This window comes from Acomys minous, assembly GCF_964271855.1.
Source record: "Acomys minous genome assembly, chromosome: 16".
Classification (NCBI taxonomy): domain Eukaryota; kingdom Metazoa; phylum Chordata; class Mammalia; order Rodentia; family Muridae; genus Acomys; species Acomys minous.
Genome location: NC_140498.1, coordinates 92,182,924 through 92,208,444, shown reverse-complemented (window position 1 = coordinate 92,208,444; position 25,521 = coordinate 92,182,924). Strand labels below are relative to the sequence as shown.

The 25,521-nt window shown below is 47.7% G+C and overlaps 1 protein-coding gene across 1 annotated transcript in view; it reads right to left on the bottom strand.

The window, feature by feature from the left end:
• The window catches only part of SRRM4 (serine/arginine repetitive matrix 4), a 156,611-nt gene that overhangs the window by 8,376 nt on the left and 122,714 nt on the right, over positions 1-25,521 (bottom strand). Inside the window, exons 7-10 of the mRNA XM_084762187.1 lie at positions 23,193-23,285; positions 19,928-20,084; positions 6,765-7,069; positions 2,024-2,227 (exon numbers count right to left, since the gene is read on the bottom strand). Of these exons, the coding sequence (XP_084618313.1) occupies positions 2,024-2,227; positions 6,765-7,069; positions 19,928-20,084; positions 23,193-23,285 (759 nt within the window). The remainder of the gene's footprint in view (positions 1-2,023; positions 2,228-6,764; positions 7,070-19,927; positions 20,085-23,192; positions 23,286-25,521) is intronic.

The window sequence follows — 25,521 nt, the reverse complement described above, 5'->3', positions numbered from 1 at the left end:
AGGAACAAGTATTACTTTTATATTATGGATGGAGAGACAAAGACACCGAGAGGTGATGTGATTTGATCAGGGTCACATAGCTAGTAGACATAGGAATCCAAGAGTATCTGGCTATAAAGGGTTTTTTCTTTCTGTAGATTACGACTGTTCCTCCCCTCTTACCCATGGTTTTGCTTTGCTATAACATCATGAATGGTTTGAAAAAAAAAAAAAAGAAACAAGTAGTTTACAAGCTTTATATTTGAAAGCATTCTGAGTCGTGTGGTAAGCATTGCTGTCCTGCTTGCCTACCTGGGAAGTGGATTATGTCTTTGTCCAGGGTATCCATGCTGTATATGCCACTTGCCTGTTACTAAGTAGCCTTCCTGTGATCAGACCTGCCATCACAGCACTGTAATAATTGTGTGCAAGCAACCCCTACTTAAACATGGTTAACAAGATCAGAATAGTGAGGCTGGTAACCCATACATGTCAGAGAGGTACAGTGACCTGCTTCCACTAAGTGAGAGGGTGAGCCTCCCCCATTCAGAAAGAAAGAAAGAAAGAAAGAAAGAAAGAGAAAGAGAACGAACATATGCAGAGTGTGCTAAGATCCATGGCAAGAACAGAGGTCACCAAGTTACTGAAGGAGAGAAGAGCCGGTGTTAATTTTGCTATGATGTATCAAGGTGAAAATATTCCCAGCCTATTGCAAGACAGGTGCTTCGTTACAAAGACAGCTGGGCAGTGCCATTCTAGGGTTTGATACTTATCCAAGGGTTTAGCTACAGGCATCCATGGAGTACAATGGACTGAATCTCCTGAGCATAGGATGGGAAGGGCAACTCTTCATAACGCATCTCAGTTACTGAACCTGTTGTCTACGCTCTACCCCTCTCACTACTCATGGCTCCACTCTTAGCATTGTGGGAGGAGAAATGACGCACTCCTGATGAGCGCACTGTGGCCCTGGAAAAGTCTCCTGCCGGTTTGCTCTTTGCGTGTCTGTGCATTGAGAAATCTGATAGATAAAATGCAAGTGCTGCCTTCGGCATAAGCAACCAAGGAAGCAACTGCATTTGATTATATAGTTGTGGAAGAGGAACAACTAGCTCGCTGTTGGAGTTTTTGTTTGAGGAAGAGAGCTGGGGGGGGGGTCAAGGAGGCCGTGGGATATTCTCAATTTTGAGATCTTGTGTCTCTATGTTCCATGAACTAGTTATTCCATATAAGGTAACCAAGCGATACCAATGGCTATTGAAATTGGGGGGCTAGAAGACAAAAATAGCTGCAATTCTTTTCTCTCCATTTTGCATAACCCCTGAAATGTAACTCGACAACTCCTCCCACTAAGGGAGAATCTTCTGGATGGGCCTTGTGACTCACTATGGCTAATAGACTAGCAGGAGGGATGGACTGTTACTTCAAGCTGAGAGGTAAGGAAGCCTTGTACACCACTGCCCTCCTTTCCTCCCTCCCTCCCCCGTCCCTCTGTCATTACTGTGCCTACAAGCAGATACTCCTCCTGATTGATGAGCGACAACACAAAGCAGAGACAACTAGTCATTGGATGGCTTTCAATTCCCAGCCCCCAGCCAACCCACCATCTGGTCAAACAACAGAGGGGGTTGAGGATGGAGGACCAGCCTGCTGGGCCCAGCACAAATCGCTACTCCCCAGAGCTACTAAGTAAACACATTTTATCTGAAGGATGTTGCTGGTTACTTTTTATACAGAAGAACTTAACTGATAGTCATCTCCTCCTCACACCAACAGAAACAGTAACAACCAGTGTTCTTCCTTATGGTCTAGGTGTTTTCACCCCAGGAACCAGCCCACGGGCCAACAAAGCCATTGGGCCACTGAGCCACTGTTTCCCCAAACAAGGAAACAGGATCTCAGAGATGTTGGCTGCCTTTACCAAGGCTGTGAGTAGTCATGGCTGGGGCAGGTATTCAATGTGTGAAGCCCCTTCCCTATAGGGGGGTGAGGTTGGGCATCTCTGCCAAAGGCGGATGTACAGCAGCATCAAAGGCGCACTCACCTTTTTTCAGAGGAGGTGGACCGGCTCCGGGTGTACCTGGGGGAGGCTCTGGGGTTCGGAGACCTAGAAGAGGGACTGGAGGACCGAGTGCTGGTGTAGGAGGAGCTACGGGAGCACTCTTTGATGGGGGAGCTCCGGGCCGTAGATGGGACCAAACTAGACTTCTTCACCTCAGCACATTGTGGACATGGAGACTGAAATCCTCTGCAGGAAGGAGAGCATTTGTCATTACCCAGGTGCCCTTACTCTGGGGCACCTTGACCTGACACTCCCTCTACCACATCTGCATAGGCTAGAGTGTCCTCAATTCCCCTTCCCACCTCCCTTCTATCTGGGATGAACTGCCACGTGAAAGAATTTAAAAGAGCAGAGATAGAAAAGACCTCACAAGTAGACAGTTACTTAGTCAAGTTCAGCATCCCCCAGGGAGGGGACACATACCACACCATGGGGGCCATTTCTGAGCCTTCTAGGAGGCCCTTGTGGGCTCGATGTTAAATAACATCAAATCATGTGGCTAGGGAGTCCTCCCTCCCCCTTTCTTGTCCTTGTCTGGTCTTTCTGATTACATGGATAAGACAGCATGGGCTGGATGATCCCTGGTTTTAGGCACCCCTGTAACACTTTGTAATGTCCCCAAGATAGAGGAACAGGCCTTGGGGTCAGGGCCTTGAGCAGGAAATTTTAACTGACCAGAGTTAAATACACTGACCTAATCGTGTTATTACAGATGCTTTTTATTTAGGACCTATTCTGTTTTAGAAAGTGATATGCATCCCACTACAAAACAAAACAAAACAAAACAAAACAAAACAAAACAAAACAAAAAAGTGAGGTGATTACAACAAACAAGCCAGTGTGAATATAGTTTCAAAAAAAAAGTCCAGAAGGTGACCCATGGTTAGCTTAAGTTTGGGCAACTTTGATGTAGCTCAATTTGCCGATGAGAGTTTGAGAGACCCCCAAACTGGTAGCCAGAGGCTTGTTCATAATCAAAGGGTAGGATAGGAGGTCTCTGTCTCATAGCCTTTCTTGTCTAGGGATGTACTGAACTCCTGAGGTCCTCGTGAAGACGTGCTACTGTGAAGATGAACAAGAGTCGGGTTCACCAGTCAACTTCAAATCGCATTGACAGTTTTCTATCTTCGTGATGACTTCCGTTCACTTCTCTTGTCTTGGCTCTTGAGCCTAACAGGCTGTTCCCTCCTAAACAAAATGTCCTATTCTGTCCTTTGTTTCCAGACCTTAGGACTTGTTGACATCCGAACTCCTCTTCTCTCTCCTGGTCACCTAGCCATCCCTCTTTCGCATGGTTCTGGCTTGACCCCATCTTCTCTGAGAAGCCTTTTCAGACAGTCTCTCCACTCCCAGTCTAGTTTGAGCCCTTTGTCTTGTTACGGAACCTTCTGCCTCGCCCTCCTCCCATTCCTACACGACTCAGCGGCCATGCAACTCCATACATCTTCTGCCATGGATGTTGAGTTCACTGGGGACAGGGCATGCGCCCATGGCTGGTCACATGTCACCTTAAGTCATCCTCCCCGTGTCTTGGGCTCTTCACAATCATCGTTTCATCTAATCTTCTCAATACCATCGTGCATCTGGCCCTGACTCCCATGACCAAATTACAGAGGAGGCGCTGAACGACTGACTGGTGGCATGTTCAAGGTCACTCAGAGTTCCAAACTTGGATCTGTCTAGCGGCACCCACGTCCCTGTCACCTCTCCAACTCCTTCCCCTCCGTGTCTGTGGTGCCCTTGATTTCCAGCTCATATCTCTTCCACTTAGCCCATATTTATTGAGCCCTTTGTCTATAGCTGCCAGGACATAAATACCCGTGATTTCGCCGTCATTTACATTCCACAGTGAAAGGCCCGTTCTAAATTATTTAATTTGGCTGTCTATGTATATCAAATTAAGCAGGTAATGGCTATATATCTCTTGGACTTGGAATCTAGTTTTAGAGACAGATCTGCATTTGAATGCTGCTACTGCTGCCTATTAACTAAGCTTGTCTGTGGGCCCGTGTCTCTGTTTCACTATCGGTTTACAGAAAGGTTATCGTAGTGCCTGGTAGACATTAATCGGAGCTGAGGAAAGTGTTCACGGGAAGCATTTTTCACAGGGTCTAGCATGTTATCTGGCTCAGTAGATGCTAATGGTGTTTAAGTTAATTAATACTAATGCTTTTATCATTATTATTATTGCAGCCTTTTCTTTTTATTGCCCCAAATCACAGCTCTTCGGTATGCCAGTAGGTATGTGGCAGCCTTCCTCTCCCATATGGGGACTTCCCTGTCTGCTCTTGGAGAGGTTGACATTTGCACTGACACAACTGTGGCTCCCAGGCAAGGATGTGCATTAGCCAAAGACAAGGGTGTGCCAGAGAGCCAAACCAGGGCCTAGGCTGCACGCAGACGCAAGCTGTTTGTCCACACTGAAGCTTGGCTAGCTCTTGCATCAGAGACAAAGAGTTCTCTGTCCTTGAAGACGCTGCCAGAAGCTTCCATGCTCCAGCCGTGTGAGGCCAGTCATTCAGAAATCTTGGCCACTCAGTACAAAGGTGGGCCTGAACACCCAGCAGGAGGAGAGTTCCGGTGTTCCTCGGGGTAGAGTGTGCTAGCCAACTTCCGCTGCTCGTGTATCTGCCTAGGGAAGTAAGAACTCAGGAGAGCGGGCCATGCCAGTTTCACAGTTAGCATCAAACTGAGTGCTGCCATTAGGGTGTGTCTGGTAAGAGCCCAAGGGAGGGGAAACTGAGTGGATGGTGCACACTAAATGGCCAGTACATTTAAATACTGACTCCTGTGAGAGTGCATCTAGTGATTAGCATATATTGTGATTTTTTTTCAGATTCTTTTGTGTGTGTGTGTGTGTGTGTGTGTGTGTGTGTGTGTGTGATGTGCTCGTGGGTGTGGGTGCAAGCTGATAGCAGACTCCGTCACTCTCTTCTTTTTTCTTTGAGCCAGGGTCTCTCAATTAAACCCAGAGCTTACTGCTAAGCCTAGCCTCACTAGGCAGCTTGCTCCAGTGATCTCATCTCTGCCTCCTGAATGAGGGTGGAATTGCAGGCAGGCTATCATGCTTGCCTTACATTTACACTGCTCACTTGGCAAGCATTTCAACTGCTGAACTATCTCCCCGGGTGCTGTTAGCTCTGATTGGTTGAGTGACAGAGCTGTTGGTGATGAAATGATGGGATTGTCATTGGCTTGTAAACAAAGGTGTAGATGTGTTTGCTGAAGGAAAAAATGCAAGGTAGCAAGCATAGCGCTGTACAAAAAGGCCTCTGCCTAAGCTCTCCAGAAACTGCTATGTGTGTTTTTATGAATCAGTTTTATTTTGGAGCCCCTTTAATTTCAGGGTACAGTTGAGCCCAAAGTACGGGCCTCCTGGCCTCCAGGGCTGCATCCCTGACACCAAAGTGGTCCATGTATTAGGACCAAGGATCCAACACCTTATGTTATTACCCAAAGGCCCATGCTGACTCGTGGTGTTACACATCCTATGACTCTGGGTGACTCAGTGGACATGCACCCATCATGATTGTATCGTGTGTCATAATTTCATGGCCTAAACATGGTGTGTTCCACCTGTTTACTTTTCTTCCCTCAGCCCATGGCAACCAATATTTCATATGAGAAATTTCATATTTCCTTTTCCATACTTCACATAGCTGGGATCACATGTGTATGTATGTGTGTATTTTGTATAAATTGACAGAGCAATTCTTTTTTTTTTTTTTTTTTTTTTTTAGAGGCAAATAATATCCTAGAGTTTGAGTGGGGGTGGGTGGAGAGATGGCTCAGTGGTTAAGAGCACTGGCTGCTCTTCTAGAGGACCTGAGTTCAATTCCCAGAACCCACATGGCAGCTCACACCTGTATGCATCTCCAGTTCCAGGGGATCCCATGCCCTTACACAGGCGTACATGCAAGCACAACACCAATGCATACAAAATAAAAATAAATAAATTATTTTTAAAAATTAAAAAAAATATTCTAGAGTCTGGATGGAGATACCACAGTTTATTCACCTGAAAGGCTTGATTGCCTCTGAGTTCTAGAAAGTATGAATAAAACTCTTATAATCATATATAAACAGAATTTTTTGGGTATGAATATATTTTCAATTCATTTTGGTCAATATTATGGTATGTTTTTAACTGACAGTGACTTAAATGAAGTTGATACTAGGTTTTTCCTGAGACTCTTGGTAAATTGACATCTACCTGCCCTCCAACCTTTCTGCCCCCCCCCCCCCCCCCCCCCCCGAAATCAACACTCTGGGTTTTCTTGTATCTGTCTCTGGCCTGTAGCTTTGCATCTACTCAGTCAGGCCAGAGAGACTGGTCTGAGGGGACAAATGGCCTAAGCTGGGCCAAACAGAACCAACAGCACATGTTTTGGTATTTTTGCTAAGGTTTTTGTGGGGGCAGGGCGGAGGCACTCTTCCTCCGTTGGGTGGCCAGAGAGACAGGTGCTCAACATGTCTGTAAAGTTCCTGGCGGGTCTACCTAATGATGACGCTAACAGATTGTGGGGCAGAGCTGAGATATTTTTGAGCCCCTGGGTCCAGTTGTACCTGAAGCTAGTATCTAGATACAGTTTTTAATCGAGCTAATTGGAATGGAATGCCCTGCCTCCTACAAATAGACACCTGGGAAAGAGTAGGACACTGTGATGAGACAGTAAAATAGTGACTCTAAGATGGGCACCCGCCCACCCCCAAATACACTGACCTTGACTCACTGTTCCTGCAGGTGGGAGAGACATTCTCCAGAACAGCCCCCTTGTTCTGTGGGGAGGAGGTGGTGAAGGAGTTCCCTGAATCGGAGGTGTTGCCACAGTTGAGGTCCCGACTCTTGCTCAGATCGGCGCCAGGGCTCCCCTTCTCCTGGCCCCTAGACCTGGCCGAGCTGGTTTGCGTGGAGGGCGGCGAGGACGTGTCATTGCCTGAGTCGTACTCCTGCGAGCGCCCTCGCGAGGTGGTGAACGGGCTGGCTGATTTGCTAAAGAGGTCAGCCGCAGACCCCGACCCAGAGATCTGAAAGCAAAAAGACCCATCGGACACTGCTGAGCTCCAGGCAGTACGTAAGTTACCAAGAATGTTAACCGTCATGAGTCACTGTAACGAAAGCAAAGAGAGAGGGGAGAGAAGAGACGCCAAAAAACAAAAGCACAAATTCCTGAAAGAATTCCACAGAAATAGGAGATCTCTAGATTATTATTATTATTTTTTATCCCCTGCTAGAATAACTGGAAGATTTAGGAGTCATGCAGGGAAAAGGCATGCGATTTAGATTAAACAAAAGTAAAAAGGAAATTATACAAAAATGTAGTCTTTAATAAACTCAAACAAAAGAGACAAATCAATAGAAAGGGAGGCTGTAGACACCCTTAACCTCAAACAATAATCAAAATAAAAGAATGGGGAAAGGGCGGGAAAAGAAAAGGGGCTATGGGCCTCAAAAATCATATCTTGAAAATTAAAAGCACAAAAGGAGATAAGGCAAAAATTTAAATTTCAACCAAAATCTTCAACTCTCTCTCTCTCTCTCTCTTTTTTCTTTTAAAGAAAAAGTTGCTTGAATAAAACCCTGAACAAATCTCACATGGGTCAAAGAAATAAAGATGAAGGTTGGTTTCTTTCTTTCCTTTCTTAAAAAAATAAAAATAAAGTCAAGGTCGCAAACTGACGTTTGAACAGTTTCCAACTAAAGGAGTCAAGAGAGGAAGGGGGCAAAATAAACACAAAGTCATCTAGTCTGACTGAAAACGAACAAACCAAAAAATAATAATTAATAATTAACAACAACAATAAAAGGGTCTCTACAGGCATTTGTGTGCGTCCTTCTCCCTCGCAGGAGGTAGCTAAGCACCCTGAGTGGCTTCTAATAAAGTCTCTCGTGTCTTTGCGGATTACATCCACTTACCAAGCAAGGACTCCTCCTTTAGTAGGAAAGGTGTAAGAGAAAGGGAAGAGCGGGCAACGTGAGTCCATCATCAGAGTCGTAAATGACAAGAAAAAACACACACCTTCCTGCACAACTTTTAACCTTCGCCCTGACCTTTGGGTTTTGCGGCGTGCTCCGGTGCTTTGAGCGAGCGGGTAACGCATGGCATCCGGGGAGACCTAACCTTGTCCAGCTCGCCAGTCCCTTCCTGACCAGCGTGCATGGGGCAACCTGCACTGCATTGGTACCTGGAGCTACGGCACTGTAGGGAGCTAGCCTGTGCACTTCGAGAGGACACGGGGAGGGAGAGCGAGATCCTGACTGGGAGGTTTAGAAAGACACACCAAGGAGTGAAGAGAGCCTTCAGAGTCCTGCCTGGGGGCTGGCCTAGGAAAACGAGGAGGAGCAAACTCTCGGGAAAGGCTTTCTATGCGGAGAATGTGTTTTTCTTCAACAGTCAGGTCAGGTTGTGGCTGAGAGGACTTGATGAATTTGCTTCTGGCTCCCGGCTGTGGTACCACATTTAGCCGTTGTGCTCAAAAGGATCCTTGCCCTGGACTTCCCCATCAATATATCGCTATGAGGAGGAGAAAATCTGTGGGGTTAAAGGTCACTCCCTGGAAAAACCACACCTCAGGCCAGTCCATGGTACTTGAGATTCCAGAATTCTCTACTTACATGGCTCCTGAGCCTCCTTCTGGGGTATATGTCTCCTCTGCAGACCTGTTTTTTTTTTTTCCATAAGTGAACCATGTCTCAAATGGGGCCATCTGGTCAGAATCTGTGTGATCAGGCTGAGGGCCAGGTGCCTGTGTGTGTGGCCCATCACACTGTTAGATGGTGACACAGACAGGGAGCCTGAGATCTGGGGGCAGGTTCTTGCTCAATGCCATCTCGTGTTCTACTGCTGGGAGGGGCCCGGGATTCTGAATTCAAAGGCGACTTTCACATCATCTTGAAGATATTTTTGCTCAGAGAGGGACATGCTTTTATTAGAGTTTATTACTATTTATGAGCATTGAGACATCTTGGCTAGTATAGATGCCCTATAGTCTGTATAATCTGACCCTGGGCCTTACATAGAGTAGAATGGGCTTTCCCATTAAAAAATAACAAACAAACAAACACAACTACATTTCCCTAACTTTATCCCCCTGCTTTGTAGATTTGCTAGAGAGAGGACACCTGAGCTTTCCTAAGAAACTACTTTGGCCTTGAGTGGACATGTGGACACCTGGAACTGTTCATCACAGAGAGAGAACTCCAACAGCTTGGAATGCAGATCCTGGGACTAGGAGGCGGGGCTTCATTTATCGGTTTCTCCCAGGAGGCTTTGCACATGGGCAAGGTAACAGTCTGACCTTAGCAAATCCTACAGACACACTGCAGCTTCTGCCTTGAACACATTGTGATACCTGGCTAGCTTTGCCTTGAAGGTGGGACCTCAAAATAAGGTGGCCAGGTAAAATTTCCTAGAGTGATACCTCTGTTCCTATCCAGTGACTTTTGAATCAGATGACATTTCTTTCCCACCTCTGATGTCTACCTCCGCCAGGAGTGGGAAACCACCATGATGGATGGGGGTGGGGTGGGGGCTAGGTCTGAGCCTTCAGGCTGGGGACTGGTCCAGGGAAAGGATCATGGGAGTTTTGACCTGGAATGAATGGCGAGATGACCAGTATATAAGAAAGTGAGGCGCTCTCGGAGGGGATGAGGCCTGGCCGAGAGTTCAAGGGCAGGTGCCTGGGAGTTCAATGCTGTGTACTATCTTGTGACTTTGCTCCTTGGAGCTCTAGGCTGGGTTTTTCCTCTTCAAGTGTCTCTCCTAGTGTTGACTACAAAATTTAAAAGTATTTTATTTTCCTGATGTGTCATGGTTCCCCGAGAGCAAAGACTTTGAGCATGAAGCTCTCCTAGGCTGGTGCATGTATTTGGAAGGGGACCTCGCCTTCTGCAATGCTCTGTCCCACCACCTGAACCCGCAGGGTGTTTGCAGAGCGACTCCATGACTTATGCACACATGGCTTGTGTGTCTGACCTGACGGCACTACATAGGCTAGTGTTCTTCATCAGAGGGGAACTGAGACGTAGTTCTGCTGGGTGCTTTCACTGGGCAAGTGTGCTAAGCTGCCCAAACACACTGGCCTCTCCCGCTCGCTTAACAGTGCCATTCCTTTGGGTGACTCTAAGTCCACTGATATGAATTACAGCGTTCTTTACAAACTTACTTCACCTACTCCATAAGCCACCCTGAGAACCTCACACATCACTGTTCCATGCTTTCCCAAGTAGCTTCCCACAGTCCATGCTAACCGGCATGTTTTCTCAGTTTTGGTAACACACACCTGACTCCCATTTCCAGGCCATTTACATATCCAGTTTTCTCTTGGGGACGGGGATACTCCTCCTTTCTCTCCCACCTATCGCCTTCTCTGATCACCTAGACCAAGTCAGCGCAATATTCTGTAATTAATCAACTCAATCTTCCAACCAGCTACTTGCTCCAGATTAAATATCTTGTTACTTAGTGGGGGGTAACTCGCTTGCTGAGGGCAGGGGGCATGGCTGGTAGAGTGTGGTACACCCAGGACCCTCCAGGGCCTGCCTCAGGGTTAGCGGCTTAGTAAATGCTGCTTAAGAACCCCAGCTCCTCTGCGGTCCCTTGGGAGCTTCAGGGACTCAGTGTTTAGTAGAGGCGCCTGTATGACCAGGCCATGGTGGGATCTGCTCAGCTTTAGAGGGAAAAAAAGTCTTTGAGAATGAACTGATTTCTATCTTAATAAACGCAGCTCCATAAAAGTCCTGAGGTCTTTAAGCCAACGTCAGGCTGTATGTGTTAAGCCAGAGTGAACCTCAAGGGCCAAGGACTAAGTCTGAACCATGGCAGCGAGAGGGACCTCCCCCTTGGTGTTTCTCTCTTTCTGATTCCACTCTGACCCAGGGCGGCAGGAGAAGCAATGGAGGCCCCCTGCCTGCACATTCCCACCAGCATGTGATCCAGATCTCCAGCGGGGATTTTGAGAGCCACAGAGCTTTCTGTAGGAGACAAGCCACGATGGCCCTCTCTCCACCTTCTTTGGTTGTGCTGCTACTTTGGAAGGTCGAGTTGAAAGAGGTACCCAGCCTGGAGATTTGTATACAGATAGATGGTTGTCAGCTTCCATTCTGCCTATGTCTCTCAGGCTAAGAAAAAAAAATTTAAGTCATCTCTTTGAGACAAACAAGTCAGAAAACCATATACTCCGGTCTCTGGACTAAAGCAGGGACAGCTCACGTCAGTATGGAAGGCTTGGTGGTGGTGTTTCACTTCTCATTTGCTTCTTGTGATACTGCCAGCATCACCTAAAGCCCCATTTGCCACATACCCCACTTTATTTCTCCTATTTAGAGGGTACTGTGGCAGGGAGAAAGGAGTCATCTGAAGATATTTCAATTCTTTGTTCGTAGGAACACTGTCCTGTTTTATAAGTCCTGATGGACTCTGTTTACACTTTCAGGACTATTTTGACAAACTGTGCCCTTTAATAGCCTCCTAGCACCCCAGACTTCAGCTTCTTCAGAGTGTTCAGTTCACTCTACCAGAAGACAGGTTACGTCACAGTGAGAGGGAGGAGCCAAGGGCAGAGTGAGCTCTGAGGGTGGGAACAGGTGGAGTCGGGAGACTGAGGTTGTGAAGGGTGACAGTGGGAGCATCTGTCTTCTTGCCTCTGTACTCTCATCTCTGACCACCTCCTCCATAACCAGATCCTCCCCATGGCACACAAGATACAAGCAGTCCCCACTCAACATCACCAGGATTGGATGGCTCCTGCTTATTCCTTGTTGACCAAAGGAACATTAAGCACACGGTTGCGCTAATAGCGCCCTCGGAATCCATCTTTGAAGAGATCTTCACCTGGTAGGGATGTTTATGCGTGCAGTGCCTCTCTGATCACGTATAACTGGCTATGCAACGGCCTCCAAGTCTCTCACACCCAGTTTCATTACCACTCAGTAATATTGGCCCCGTGGTGCCCAGGATACCCAGGACCCTCATACTAAGGTTCTCTTCTTTGCTCTGCCATCACCTCTTCCTCCATCTCAACCTTAATTCTTTCTGTTCTGTCTTCACAGAAGCTGATCTGTGGTGAATAGCAAAAAACAAACAAAAACAAAAAACAAACAAACAAACAAACGAAAAACCTGAGCCTAACAGTTGGTCAGTTACCAAGTAATTCAGTCTTTTTTGTTTGTTTTTCAGGACAGGGTTTCTCTGTGTAGCCTTGACTGTTCTGGACTCCCACTTTGTACACCAGGCTGGCCTTGAACTCACAGCGATTGGCCTGCCTCTGCCTCCCATGTGCTGGGATTAAAGGTGTGCATCACCACTGCCCGGCTTTCTTTCTTTCTTTCTTTCTTTCTTTCTTTCTTTCTTTCTTTCTTTCTTTCGTAGTTCAGTTTTGTTTAATTTGGACCTCAGAAATTGAGGCAAGAATTTGAGGGCTAGTGGATTATTTTGAGAGATAAAGGAATTCTGCATAGAGAGGAAGCTTGTAAAAGGTCTATTGTTAACACACAGTGGGCAGTGGAGCTTAACCCCAAGTTGGACTTTGGCAATGTGTGGGGAATAGGTATCCCAGATTTAACATCAACCCAAGAGGGAGGGGGCTGGGTACTTAAGCGCCAACCATTCAACACTCAAGAGAAAGACGGTCCCTTCTGCATTCAGACCGCCACACAGGCAGGCCAAGTGGGCCTTGGCAACCAGAGGATACCATCTGGAAGCTGGCAGTCAGCTGTGCACCCTGAGTTAGGGAGAGCAAGGGGATGTGTGGAAAGTGTCTGCTACAATACATCAAGTGGATCATGGAACAGCATCAGGCCAACTTGTGCAGTGTCACTGCCAGGCTTTCTCTAGCCCCTTTGGTGTGTTTGGAAATAAATGTAAATGAACTTCCAACATGTGCTGAGCAGCGAGGGTTCACGCCCACAACCCTACTTCCAGTTTTTATTGGACAATTAGATCTGGGCCCGTGTCCCCTGGAAATGTTTGTCTTGAGAGCAATTACAGCTGGGTCCTTAGGGTCTCTACATGTACTAGCTATGGGGCCCTTATTTGAGACCTTCTGGTCTAAAAGCCCGACGACGCTACCCTGATCGCTTCAGAAGAAACACAAACACAAACAAACTGGCCTGTTTCCTTTCTCCCTTTTACAGCTAAGAAGTGCGTCTTGCTTCTTTCCCATCTCAACCCTTCCTTGAGTCCTCGCTGGACAGTCGTCAACAAAAGGAACCAGGAAACCAGAGCCACCAAGCTGCAATCAGACTCCACAGGGATCCTGGGCCATACACGGTAACCTCGGCTGTTCACTCACCGCTGCCACTTGTACTGCTTGCACTTGTATATGTACGTGCTCGTAGAACTCCAAGGTCAACATTGGAAGTCTTTCTCAACCGATCTTAGTTTTGAGGCAGGTCTCTCACACCTGCTGACCGGCAAGCCCCAGGGTTTCTCCTGTCTCTACTTCCCCAGTGCTGGGTTACAGGCAGGTACCATAGCACCCAGCAGCTCATGTGGCCCCTGGCTATCGAACACTTTGTGCAGAGCAGGCACTTTACCAACAGCCACCTCCACAGCTCTTATTTGTTTTCATTATTAGGACAAATTGCTTTCCATGAATTCGTGGCCACTTCAGGGAGAGGCTAACAAATGTTTTCCCTTTATTCATTCATCACCCCGGACAATATAAACCCTCCAAATTCTTTTCTTTCTTTCAGTTTAGAAGCCGTGGGCTCCCCTCATCTCCTTGTCCTTTAATACACCCAAAATTAACACTGGGGCTTTTCTAATAATTAATTAAATCCCCTCACCAGGAACTCCAGTTCTCCTGCGTTTCTCTGGGAATCTCTCAGCCCTCCAGGGAGGCCGGCACAGTTATTTATTGTTTTTGTTTCAAATCATTATTTAATCAAGAATGGAGAGGGGGGAAAGGCAACCTCTCACTTACACTTCAAAATTTAATTTCGGCTGAATTCTGAGATCAAGAGGCAGCTTGGTCTAATAGGTTACAAAAATACAATCAAGAAGAGAATTTCAATTAAACTGAACAAGTCCATTTATGGGGCTTCAAATGGCCCCATGGAGAGCGGTGGCTATAAATTTCTTTTTGCTTCTCTGCCGTATGGAGAGCTGGGAAATCTCACACACTACACCGCTACAACACAGAGCATGCAGCTAGAGGCTCCCTCTCATTCCTTAAGAAAACAATCCCTTTGTTTCTCCAAGACAGAAGGGCTGTTTTCTTTGCTGGCATTCCTCTTTCGCTGACACTAATTAGGAAGGCAGCAAAAGGATGGATTCCTTGACCGGCTGAAGTTCATCTGGGGAAGAAGGTGGATGGGGAGAGATTGATTTCCTGGGGCTAAAGGGAAGACAGTTTTCTTAGGTCTGAGGCACCCCAGGCTGCGCACTGCATCTGGCATCGGGTAGGGGGAGGTAGCTAGCCTCCTTACTCTTTCCCTTTCTTTCAGTAGAACCCTGAAAGAAATGACAGCTTCCAGCTGCCCTTTCCTCAGAAGCCTCACGGGAGGGGCCTCTGTATATTAACTTTCAAAATCCTCCATATAAACTTGTTAGGCATTCACACACACGCCATCAACCCAGATTGAAAAAGGGGGGGGGAAGTAAAATCAATAAATGAGTTTTGCATGCAGATAAATTTCATTCAGTTTAAAGATGCATAATCTGCCCCCAACCCCCCCCCCCCCGAGATGATATATTTTCTACCTCTTCTGGTGGTGAAATGTCTCTTAGCTGAAAAAAAAAATGATGGTGTATTTTTTTTTCTCTTCTTTCCTTACTCAGCAAAGGTAAATGTTGACTCTGCTACATCATTCTTCATCCCCGAGTCCCCACATGGCACCTCCTGATCTGGGCTGTGTCTGCTCTCCACTGCAGGGAAGAGCTTGGGTGCTAAGGCTCCCAGGGGAGAGAGCAAGGCAAGCCTGGTGGGGGGAAATGAGCCTAGGTGGAGGTATCCATGGGTCAGAGCCAGCCATGGCCAGCCCTCAGCCTCCCCCTCCCTGTCTATAGAACGAGAAAGCACATTTCCATCCTGGTCTTCTGCCAACGCAAGTGCGCTAGTGGATCCCGAGGCCGGAGGCCATTGCTAGGCTTATTGTGAGTAAATCTTTAAAGAGCTTTTGTGTTTGATAAATCATATTAGCAGCTACTATGCATGTGATGTGTAGACCCCAAGACTTGAAATGAGTTTTCACAAGCAGAAGTCAAAGCCAGGTGTCTTCCTCAACCATCTCCACCTCAACCATCCATCTCTACCTTATTAATTGATTGACTGATTAATTTTTTTTAGGTAGGGTCTCTTAGTGAACGTGGAGGCCAGCAGTTCAGCTGGACTGTCCAGCAAGAAGCACCAGTGATTCTCTTTTCTCTTTCCCCTGTTCTGGGGTTACTGGTACACACCATGATGCTTGGCTTTTAGGTAGGTGCTGGGGATCCAAATCTAGGCTTGTGGTAAGTGACTGGACCACGTATCCTTCTCTTAATGCATATTTTAATAAGTGAATAGATACACTGACTCACACCATCGTCTTATTGACCACACCACTAGGTTAAGATAATTATCCTAAGGTACAGATGATATTTACATGTCTGAGCACATGGATGCCCTGGTCAGGCTCCCCGGTTTCAAAGCTGAGCTTTTGCAACGACTAGCTCCCTTTTTTCTGATCTTTCTAGGCCACAGTGGCATTATTCTATAGCGGACGTGTTGTGTCTCTTGAATAGCTATACTAAGAACATGAGGCAGTGACATGTGTAAGCCATCTACGATAGCACCTGACACACGGTAATGCTGAGAGAACATCAGTTATTGGTGTCTTCCAGGATGCATTTCAATCACAGACACTCTTTTTCCTTCCTCAGCCTACAATTTCATGAAGCTATCTGTGACACACTGCACATTCTCCTTTGGTCTGCTGACACCCGTGTAATGCTTGGCACATACGTGATATATGACCACTCTTGGCCCTGATTATAGTACATGGGGGCTGCGGGGGGGGGGGGGGGAAGAGGAGGTTTGGCCTTCTCCTTGTTCTGACTCAGTCCTTTTTCTAGATCACGTCTGCAAATATGAGAGGGTTGATGGAGAATGTTCATACACCAGAAATAGAAAGGCCTCTGCTAAGCACCTGGGGCCGCCAGCATCCCTGCCACCCTGCCCACCCTCTGCTGATGTCACAGTAAGCATCTGCCAGCTCTCTTCATTCCAAATCATGTTACCTTCCTTGGTCATTGTGCTCCCAGAGCCTCACTTTCTCCTGATAATGATGCATAGCTCTAAGAAATGAAGGAGAAATAGCTATGCAAAGTATGTGGTGGTACCCGCCACGTAATGATATTCCATTCCCTTCTACACATGAGCCATTTCAAATTGATAAACTCCTACCCATCCTTCAGTACCCCAGCTCCAATATCCTCTTATCATAAATCCCTTTCAGACATCAAGACAGAAGTGTCTCATGCCTCCACGCTGAGCACTGAAAAGGATTAGCTGTACTTTGTAGTGATCTGGAAGGTGTGGGGGAGGGGAGGGAGAGGGAATAACTGGCTGACTGGGGATGGGATGAGGTGGCAAGTAGCCTATTTACCAATGTGTGGGCAATCATGTGACAGTTTTAACAAGTATAGGTAGGACTAGTGCCCTTCCCCATGATCCTGCTCTGATTACACTGACTTGTGATTCCTCGAGGTGCTCAGTGACCAAGCTAAAGAGCCTCTGGCTACCTGTAGCCAACTGGGATCTGATTCAGAGTCTAGGCCTTCATTTGCACAGTCAAATTTGCAGAGCATCTCCTTGGATGCCATGCACGTGCTCTTGGCTGTTTTCAAAAGAGCTCTGTGTATGGAACATCAGGACCTGGGGCACAGGTGGCTTCTCAGGACTCCTCTTCATCTCTAACATCTGTGTCTTGTCCTCGAATCCCATGCCAAACCCTACCCCCAATCTTCAGTTTCCCTTTTCATTGGCTAAATCCTGCTCATACTTAGTTTTCTGGGTCTTCGTTACATTCTCTACCTGCCTCAATCCTAATGCCCTTTCCTACCAGCCAACCTTCTGCCTCATGTCCTTAGCCACGCTTGACCTTTCCCTGTTATCACCCCATCTGTCTTCCCTCTTAGTAGGCACAGACTTTTCTTCCCTGTTCATCAGCTGTCCAGAGCAAAATCCAAGCCTAACGCTTTACAGATGCTCAATGCCTGTGGGTAGACTTGTAGGAACAACTGATCAGTGCAAACGGCTCTGCTGTTCTATCTAATGGAGACAGGTCTTAGGGCTGGAGCTCTTGGGAAACCTGTGGTGTATCTGGAATCTTCTCTCATTTCTGCCTTTGTAATGGAGAAGGTGAAAAAAAAAAAAAGAGCTAAGCGCAGAGGGAACATGGAATCAGATTTTGGAACGTATTTAATACTTCTAGAAGCCAGACAACTTCAACTGGGGTGAAAATAGCCATGTTGGATCTAGCCACTATTTATGATGGAAAGAAAATCCCACGGGAAGGAGGATCCTGTTTCTCGTCCCAGTTTACTCATTGGCTTACCTAAGCTTGGAAGTATATTTTAGTTATTACCATGACTTCTGCTATTGCTTCTACCTTCGCTGCTATTGTATTCATGATGCTGATAGCACCACCAGCAAGCACTGTGTATAGCATCTGCCACTCACCAGTTACATTCTAAAATGTTTACTCATAGCTAGTCATGGCAATCCCATAACAATATTATGAACTAGTTATCACTAGTTTTTCAGAATTTAAGGAAACAGAGACACAGAGAGGTAATATGAGTAGCTCAAGGCTCCACAGCAGGAATATAGACTGTTACCCAAGTTTTGTCCCTGAACCAAGCACACTGTACAATGATTATCTTCTAAAGAAGAGATAATATGTATGTATGCATGTATGTATGTATAAGTATGTTGGACAATCATAGTCATCTTTTTTTTTTTAATAACCCCATCTTGCCAAAGCCATCATTATTCTTTTATGCATCTCCATTTTTGTTCTTGATAACCAAAGTGATAGAGGAGAGATGAGCTCTTAAGGCCTCTTCCTTGCATAGAAAGATGAGGCCTGGCTTTTGGCTCTTCTGCCAGGGGTTGGACTCCTGGGGGACATGGAGTTTCCCGGGGAAACATGGAGCCTCCTAGGGTACATGGAGGTTCCTGGGGGACATGGATCATTATACCTCAAGCCACCGAGAGCCTGTGTTTCTAGCCAAGAAACTGTCAAAAGCCAGTCCAGTAACATAACCGGTAAGTGAGGAAAGACAGATTTGATTTTTTTTGGCCACATATTCACAAATGCGAGCTTCTTAGAAAACTATTCCAGTCAGGTAAGAGAGAATAAGTCAGGTGTTGCCACTAGCACATTGTACCTAAGGTCAGTTGGGGCTTCTAGGTAGACTACCACAGGCACTAGTACATGGGAGACTGGGCAGCCATAGCTCATTCAGGAACATTCTTCTGTATTTTACTGCTCATAATTCAAGTTTACATATACTTTTTCCACAAGTGAAGTAATCACACCCATTCTCCAGCTGAGGAAACTGAGACTTGTGGAGGTGGTAGGTTAGTTGATTACTCAAGTCTTGAATCCTGGCCTCTGTAGAGATTTAGGGCATTTAGGTATAGAGATGAGAAAACGCAGGTGGGGGCTTGACAACTACATGGTCTCAGTAGTCACAGACATCTTGAGAAAGAGGTACTTAAGCAGAGTACTTCCAGACATGCAGAAGATTGAATAAAATCAGATCCTAATGACATAAGGTACCTTGATGTGAAGAGGAGTTTTCCAGAATGTACTGGAAATACCTATTGTGCCATCCAGGCCACAGTGCTGCTTATTGTCACCTCCTGCACTGATCTTCCCATAAGCACCCCTGAACTCCTCCTTACTTCCATCACACACTTTCTAAGGGGGAGAATCTCCTTGCATGTTCTGGAAAACATACCCCCTTCAGGGCTGCTGGCCTCAATCTTGTGATATGTCAAGGCTGACTCTCATGATGTTTATCTCTGTGTCCCCTTAGAGTCCACAAAAGTCCTCCTCACATACTTCCTCTAACTGAATAGTTCAAACAGCCTCAAATGGAATCACATCTTCAGTTTTACCCAGTGAGAAAACTGAGGTGATACAGCTTTCCCAAAGCCATGTGACTAGAAGATGTAGAGCTAGGCCCTAAGTTCAGATCCATCCTACACCAAAGTTTTGGAGGCCATACCAGTCTCTTCTTGCTGACCCCAGGGAGGTCGTTATGCTTTTATTAACTGCTGGCTCACTACGTTGGATTTACCATGGTCTGTCTCTGTGACTTTGCCCCAGATCCTAACTTCTCTGAAATTTTCTGTTTCTGCCCCAACTGTGGAAGGGATGAGTGACAGCAGCTCAGCCCTCAACACCTGAGGCTTTGTGTGTGAGCACATAAGAAGACACAGGTCAGATGCTGCAAGCTCAAATTAACAGGAGGAATCAGACCCCAGCTGTCAGCCAATGCTGTCAGCCAGCTGACACGAGAGACGCAGACTTTAAACAAAAGCCAATGTGTCTTTCCCATGTCAAAGGCCCCTTTCTTCTGCCTGACCCTAAGAAACCCTTATGCATCTCACACATGTCACCTGGAAGCCAGTATCTGTGTTTCAACACCCACCCCTGAAATATGAACCTAGGTATTTTAGTTTTTCTTCCTCTGCCTCCCAAGTCCCCAAGCCAAGCGCTGTCGGAGAGGCTGGTGAATGACCATTTGGTTAGTCGATAACGAGATCTGGAGCCAGTGGGAAATTTTACCCCAAACTGAATTCAAAGGTATGGTACACTGCCCTGAACTTAAGACCTCCACCTCCCACAAAAGTCATGGCAAGGCTGGCAGAGGAGCTGTGCAGAATACTTACTACACCCCTGGCTGACAGGAAGCCGAGCCTCTGGAGGGGCTGGCTGGGCAGGTGGCTGGACCGGGCCTCAGGGCTGACCTTGCAGTGGTTCTTAGAGCAGCGGCGGGAGTGTGTTCGGCGGGATTTCCGCCCCTCCTCAGGAGACCGACCTCGGTGCCTGGGGATCAAGAAAGAGATACCTGAAGACCTTTTGAAGTGAGCATGGTGGGGAGAGGACGACTGGGCAACTGACATGTCATCTGACGGTGACAGAGTCTGTTTCTATATGTTTGTATGACTTTTGTCCTTGGGTATGTCTGTGTATGTAAGAATGCTGGGTTGTGTGTGTGACCATTCATTCATCTTCCCTTCATCACCCATCCCCTCGCCTGCCAATTCATCCATACACCCACCCATCCATCCACCCATCCATCCACCCACCCATCCATCCATCTACCCATCCATCCATCCACCCACCCATCCATCCACCCATCCATCCATCCACCCATCCATCCACCCATCCATCCATCCACCCATCCATCCATCCACCCATCCATCCATCCATCCACCCACCCATCCACCCATCCATCCACCCATCCATCCATCCACCCATCCATCCATTCACCCATCCATCCATCCACCCACCCATCCACCCATCCACCCACCCATCCACCCATCCATCCACCCATCCATCCATCCACCTATCCATCCACCCATCCATCCATCCATCTATCCATCCATCCATCCTTTCATCCATATCCATCCATCCGCCCCCCATCATCTATTCCTCTATTTACTCATCAATCCTTTTGTCCACCCCTCCACCCACTTACCCATTCATCATCCACCTCTCCATCACCCATCCAATGACTCATCCATATACCCACCATCCATGCATCCACCATCTATTCGTTTATCTGTTCACCCATCCATCCATCCATCCCCTCCTCCTGTCTACTCGGCAACTCTCTCATTTGTTCATTTGACTTATATTTAGCGGCATAATCATGAAGACAAAAGCGGCCCCTTTATTTGATCTGGTTTAATGTCCCTTGTACGCTTCTGATTCTGTATGTTTGGGAATAATTATCTAGGTTTCCACGTATACCCATGCATCTTTGTATACGTGACTTTACTATTTGTGAAACGGAGCTGTTCTATTGAGAATCACCCAAAATACTGAGGCAAATGTGTCTGGTAAAAATGACAGACACCTTGTGTAAGCAAGATCTGCCTGCCTTGTCTGCTGTGGAGTTGAGAGGTGTGTCTGACCCCTTAAAATATCCACAGTTGTAAGCATAAGCATCACCATATGAATTTGCAGCCACGTGAAAACCCTTCACACTCGTCCCTGCATCCTGAACACACAAATGAGGGATGGGTGTTACTTTCCCATTTTGCAGGCGAGGGAGCTGAGTTTCGGAGATGTTCAGGCTCTTGCCTGAGATCACACGGCTTATAAGTGGCCAGACCCGGGCAGGATTTTTCACCTGTAGGAACCGACTCCTCAGATTCTTTCTCTGAACTATCTCTCTGCTCTGAATCTTCCAGACCATCCTCCTGAGTTATGTGACCCACATAGCCAGCTCTAGGTTTGCTCTCAGGCTTTCCGAAGGTGCTTCAGCACAAGAGGCTCATGGGAGCTCAGGTGAAGAGGAGGCAGCAGGAGGCACAGGGCTGGGACTTGTGATGTCAGCCATTTCTCTGTCAGGCAACCTTCTGGGACCCTGAATAGTTAACTGAGAGCTAGGTGACCCAGGGACAGAGGCTGAGGCTCCACTCAGTCTCACGGACCCTAACTACTAAAGGTGTCGCTATGAACTTGTCGTAGAGCACTGGGCTCAGTGGCAGGCGGTACGGGGGAGCACAAAATGAGAGAGAGGCATCGCTCTGGGCTGGATGTTGCCAGAAAGCAGGGTGGGTCATCAAGATAGGCAAGAATGAGGTCTGACTGGATTGAGGCTAAGTGATCGCGGGGGAAGCAGCCTTCACTCACAGACTGGAGTGAGAGTGAAGGTACCTGGTTTGTGTGGTGAAGACAAGTTCTCACTCTATCTCAGCCCTGCCCTGCACATCAAAGGGGTCTTGGTCATGTCTCGATCCATCAGAGTACTCTGTGGCTTCACCTGGGGTCCATCAGAAACACAGAGGTCAGCTTAGGAAGGGACATGTCAGGGCCCCTGGTCGCAGTTTCTCTCTCTCTCTCTCTCTCTCACACACACACACACACACACACACACACACACACACACACACACACGCTGTTTTCATACTGCCTGGGAAATTTTGCACTCTCTCTGCCTAGCTCGGGGTGTGTAGAGGCTGTGGGGCTCGGGTACTTGCAATCTTTTAAAAAACAATTCTGAGGTGGACGCAAAGTGCAGACAATATAGAAAATCATGTCACACTCACAGTATGACAGGGCCGTAGAGGAAAAAGCTTGAAATCAGCCCAAAGATAAACACATAGCCTGGCACAAAGATAAAAATGTCTCCCCTTAATCCCCCTCCCAGCCTTCTCTTTCTTCTCTAGCCATCTTCTGCTGAAATAAGCTGAGTCCTGTGTCTGCCCCCTCACCCCACCCCCACCCCAGCCTGCCACCACCCCCTCCCCTGGGGGGGGGGCTGAGATGCCTCAGTCCCCAGGGGGTCATGAATAAGCACTTGAGGAAAGAGAAAAGCCCCTGACATTAGGAGCTGGCTTTGGTTTTCCTGTCACATATCAACAATTTCAAGTGTTCCCATCCACAAAATCATTTCTTTCTTCCCCCCAGTCATAAGAGCACTTCACTCCCGCCATTCTCAGACCAGGACAGGCGATGTATTGGCATAGACAGCTCTATAGATATCAGAGCCAGGAGAAAACGGACTGAGAAAGGGACTCAGAACCTGGTACTTTGCGCTGTGTGTCCTTTCATAGGTGGCTCAGCTTCTCTGTTCTGAGAATGTCTAGAGTCAACTTCCTCCTGGTTTTAACACTAACTGTGTTGCTCTGTTACTAAGCAGTGAGTTGTAAAAAAACAAACAAACAAACAAAAAACCCCCTGTGCCTCAGTTTTTCCATTTTCACAATGACCTCCAGGGACTGCAGAGAGGGTCATGTGAGTCAGCATCACCAAAGGCACCTGGCAAGCCTGGAGGGGGCGGGCTGCTATTGTGCCCCTTCTGCCTGCAGAAAGCAGGGGCAGCTCTGACCTGGAGAATGGGGGAGCCACTCCGTGCAGGACAGAACCTGAGTCAAGGATCCTTGGGGCTGAGTGAATGAGGCGCAGGGGCAAAGGGGTTACCTGCTCTCGCAGCTGGAGGAGCGCAGTTCTGAGCTCTGGGACCTTGAGGGGCATCGGTGATGTCTATGTCTGTGAGACTTCCGGCTTCGAGATCTTGGAGAAGGGAGGGAGGGAGAGAGAAGGGAGGGAGAGAGAGAGAGGGGGGGGGGGGGGAGAGGGAGAGAGAGAGGTTTTGATCTTGCCACACAAAAATCCCACTTAGACCCAATAGTGTAGGTCACTCCCTGAGGGATGCATCTTTCAGCTTTACAGCCCCAGGTCCCTGGCATCTTAGGGGGTCTCTGCCCAACTGACTGAGCACAGGGAAGCAAAAAGGAGCCCTTGCTGAGAGGCATGTGGAGGATGGTTGACGTGAGACTCGTCCTCATGCTGGAAGTAGTCCTGGTACAAACCACACCCCCAGGCAGCAAGTTGCCCCCAAGCCTCCCAAGGTTAGGATCTGTATTTCAGAATATTGATCTATGGCCTGGGCTGCATAAAAAGGCCTGCTGTGCTTCCAGCCTTTTGCCTGACGGACCCTCTGATGTCTCCCCAAGCCCACGGAGAAACAAGTGTAGACTCTTTAATGTAAAATATTCCTGTCTTAAGGAGACATCCCTTTAAAACAAAAAGGCAACCTTCGACGCCCACAAAAAACACTCAAGGGCTCTCCTGGGCCTTTCAGCTGTCAATCTGTGACCTTAGACCCAGGACGTGAACTCTGGATCCTTAGCGTGCAGTTAAAAGCCTGCCAGCACAGGCTACCACCCCACCATTAATACCAGTGTCACCCTGGCTCCCTGCAGCCACTCACTCCCAAGGACGGGTCTCAATCTGACTGAGGATGAACAAGGAAAGTCAGGCGTGGTAGCTCCCACTTGAATGCCAGTACTTGGGGAACCGAGGCGGGAGAATCACAGTTTGAGGCTTCCTTGAACTACACAGTTCAAATGCTGGCCTGGGTGACATAATAAGACCCTCTCTATAAAACGATAAAAACAGCACAAAATGGAGGCTGCATAGAGTGCGGGTGGCTTAGGAATCTGCCTGTTTATCCCAGGAAAGGAATTAGACTCTTTGGATACAACTATCAGACTATATCAAGTCCCCACTTGAAATCTCCTCACTGCCATTATGCTCTTGAAGCCAAACTCCTCCGGGAGCTGGCCCTGCCTGGCTCTCCGTCTAGCTCAGCCATCCAACGTCATTTGCGCCGACCTGCCCGACTCAAGCAGCAATGGCTGTGCAACTCGGCTTGTCTTCTGGCTTGAGAGACCTTCGGGAGGAGGATGGGCAACAGACCTCAGGTCATCCGTATCTAATGCATCCCTCAGGCCCGACTGCATCCTCATCGTTTTCCTCCTACGGATTCTACCGTTCTTCACAACAACTGATGACTGCTAGTCCTCTCTCTCTTCCCATGGCACAGCGAGGAAACGGAGGCCAGAGAGCCCACACTATGTGCCTAGCAGACAGCCTAGCATCCCCTTTCTCGGCAAGCCCCACCTCCCCCACTGGTGTCCTCACTGTGCCCCAAGCTTTCATCCTCCACCACTCTCCCGTACCATCCCCTGTGCTCACTGCCGAGTGCCAAGGCCTCACGTGGGGGCGAAAGGACTAACTTGGATATATCTAACTCTTGGTTAGCCTGGTAAGAACAAGCCACCGCTTCCTGGAAGTCCCTGGGATTCTTGCTCTCTGGCCTGACTGGTGTGGTTTGTCCAGCTTCTGGTAATGAACTGCCAGCATTCTCACATGGGACAGGGCGACCGCCTCAGTGTCATCACCATTACCCCCTTGAGGCTACCAGGCCCAAGGCTACCGCTATCTGTGGAACATATAGTGTGAGCTGAGAGTGAAAACACCACAGCTGAAACACACGCGTGTCACCAGCTCCAATAGGACCCGCTGCAGGGGACTGTAGAGGGACTCCTGCGGTTAATACTGTTTTCTCCTGATGAATTTATTTAAACCAACCGGCCAATGGGGAAGTTCTTCCCTGGTCTTACTGGGGTCTCTCCTCCTCCTTTCTGGAGCGGGGGGGGGGGGGGCATGTCTTAACAGTGCTGACTCAAATGCCCTCCTCTGTGCTGACCTTGAATGAAGGGACCCTTTGAGGCAGCCACGCTGAGCGCCCTCCCTCTGTGCCCTGCCTCTTCTTTTCCCTCCTCAGAAGCTAGTGTCCTTTCATTCTCCTTGTCTTTGATGCTCTCTTTAGATGCTTCTTGGCGGGAGATAAAATATTAGTTGATTGGAAAAGACATTGCACTAACGTTTACAGGGTATAAAGTAGGTGGGTTGTAACCAAATTTACTTTTAATTTGATGGGGAACTAAACTCCACAGGCAGT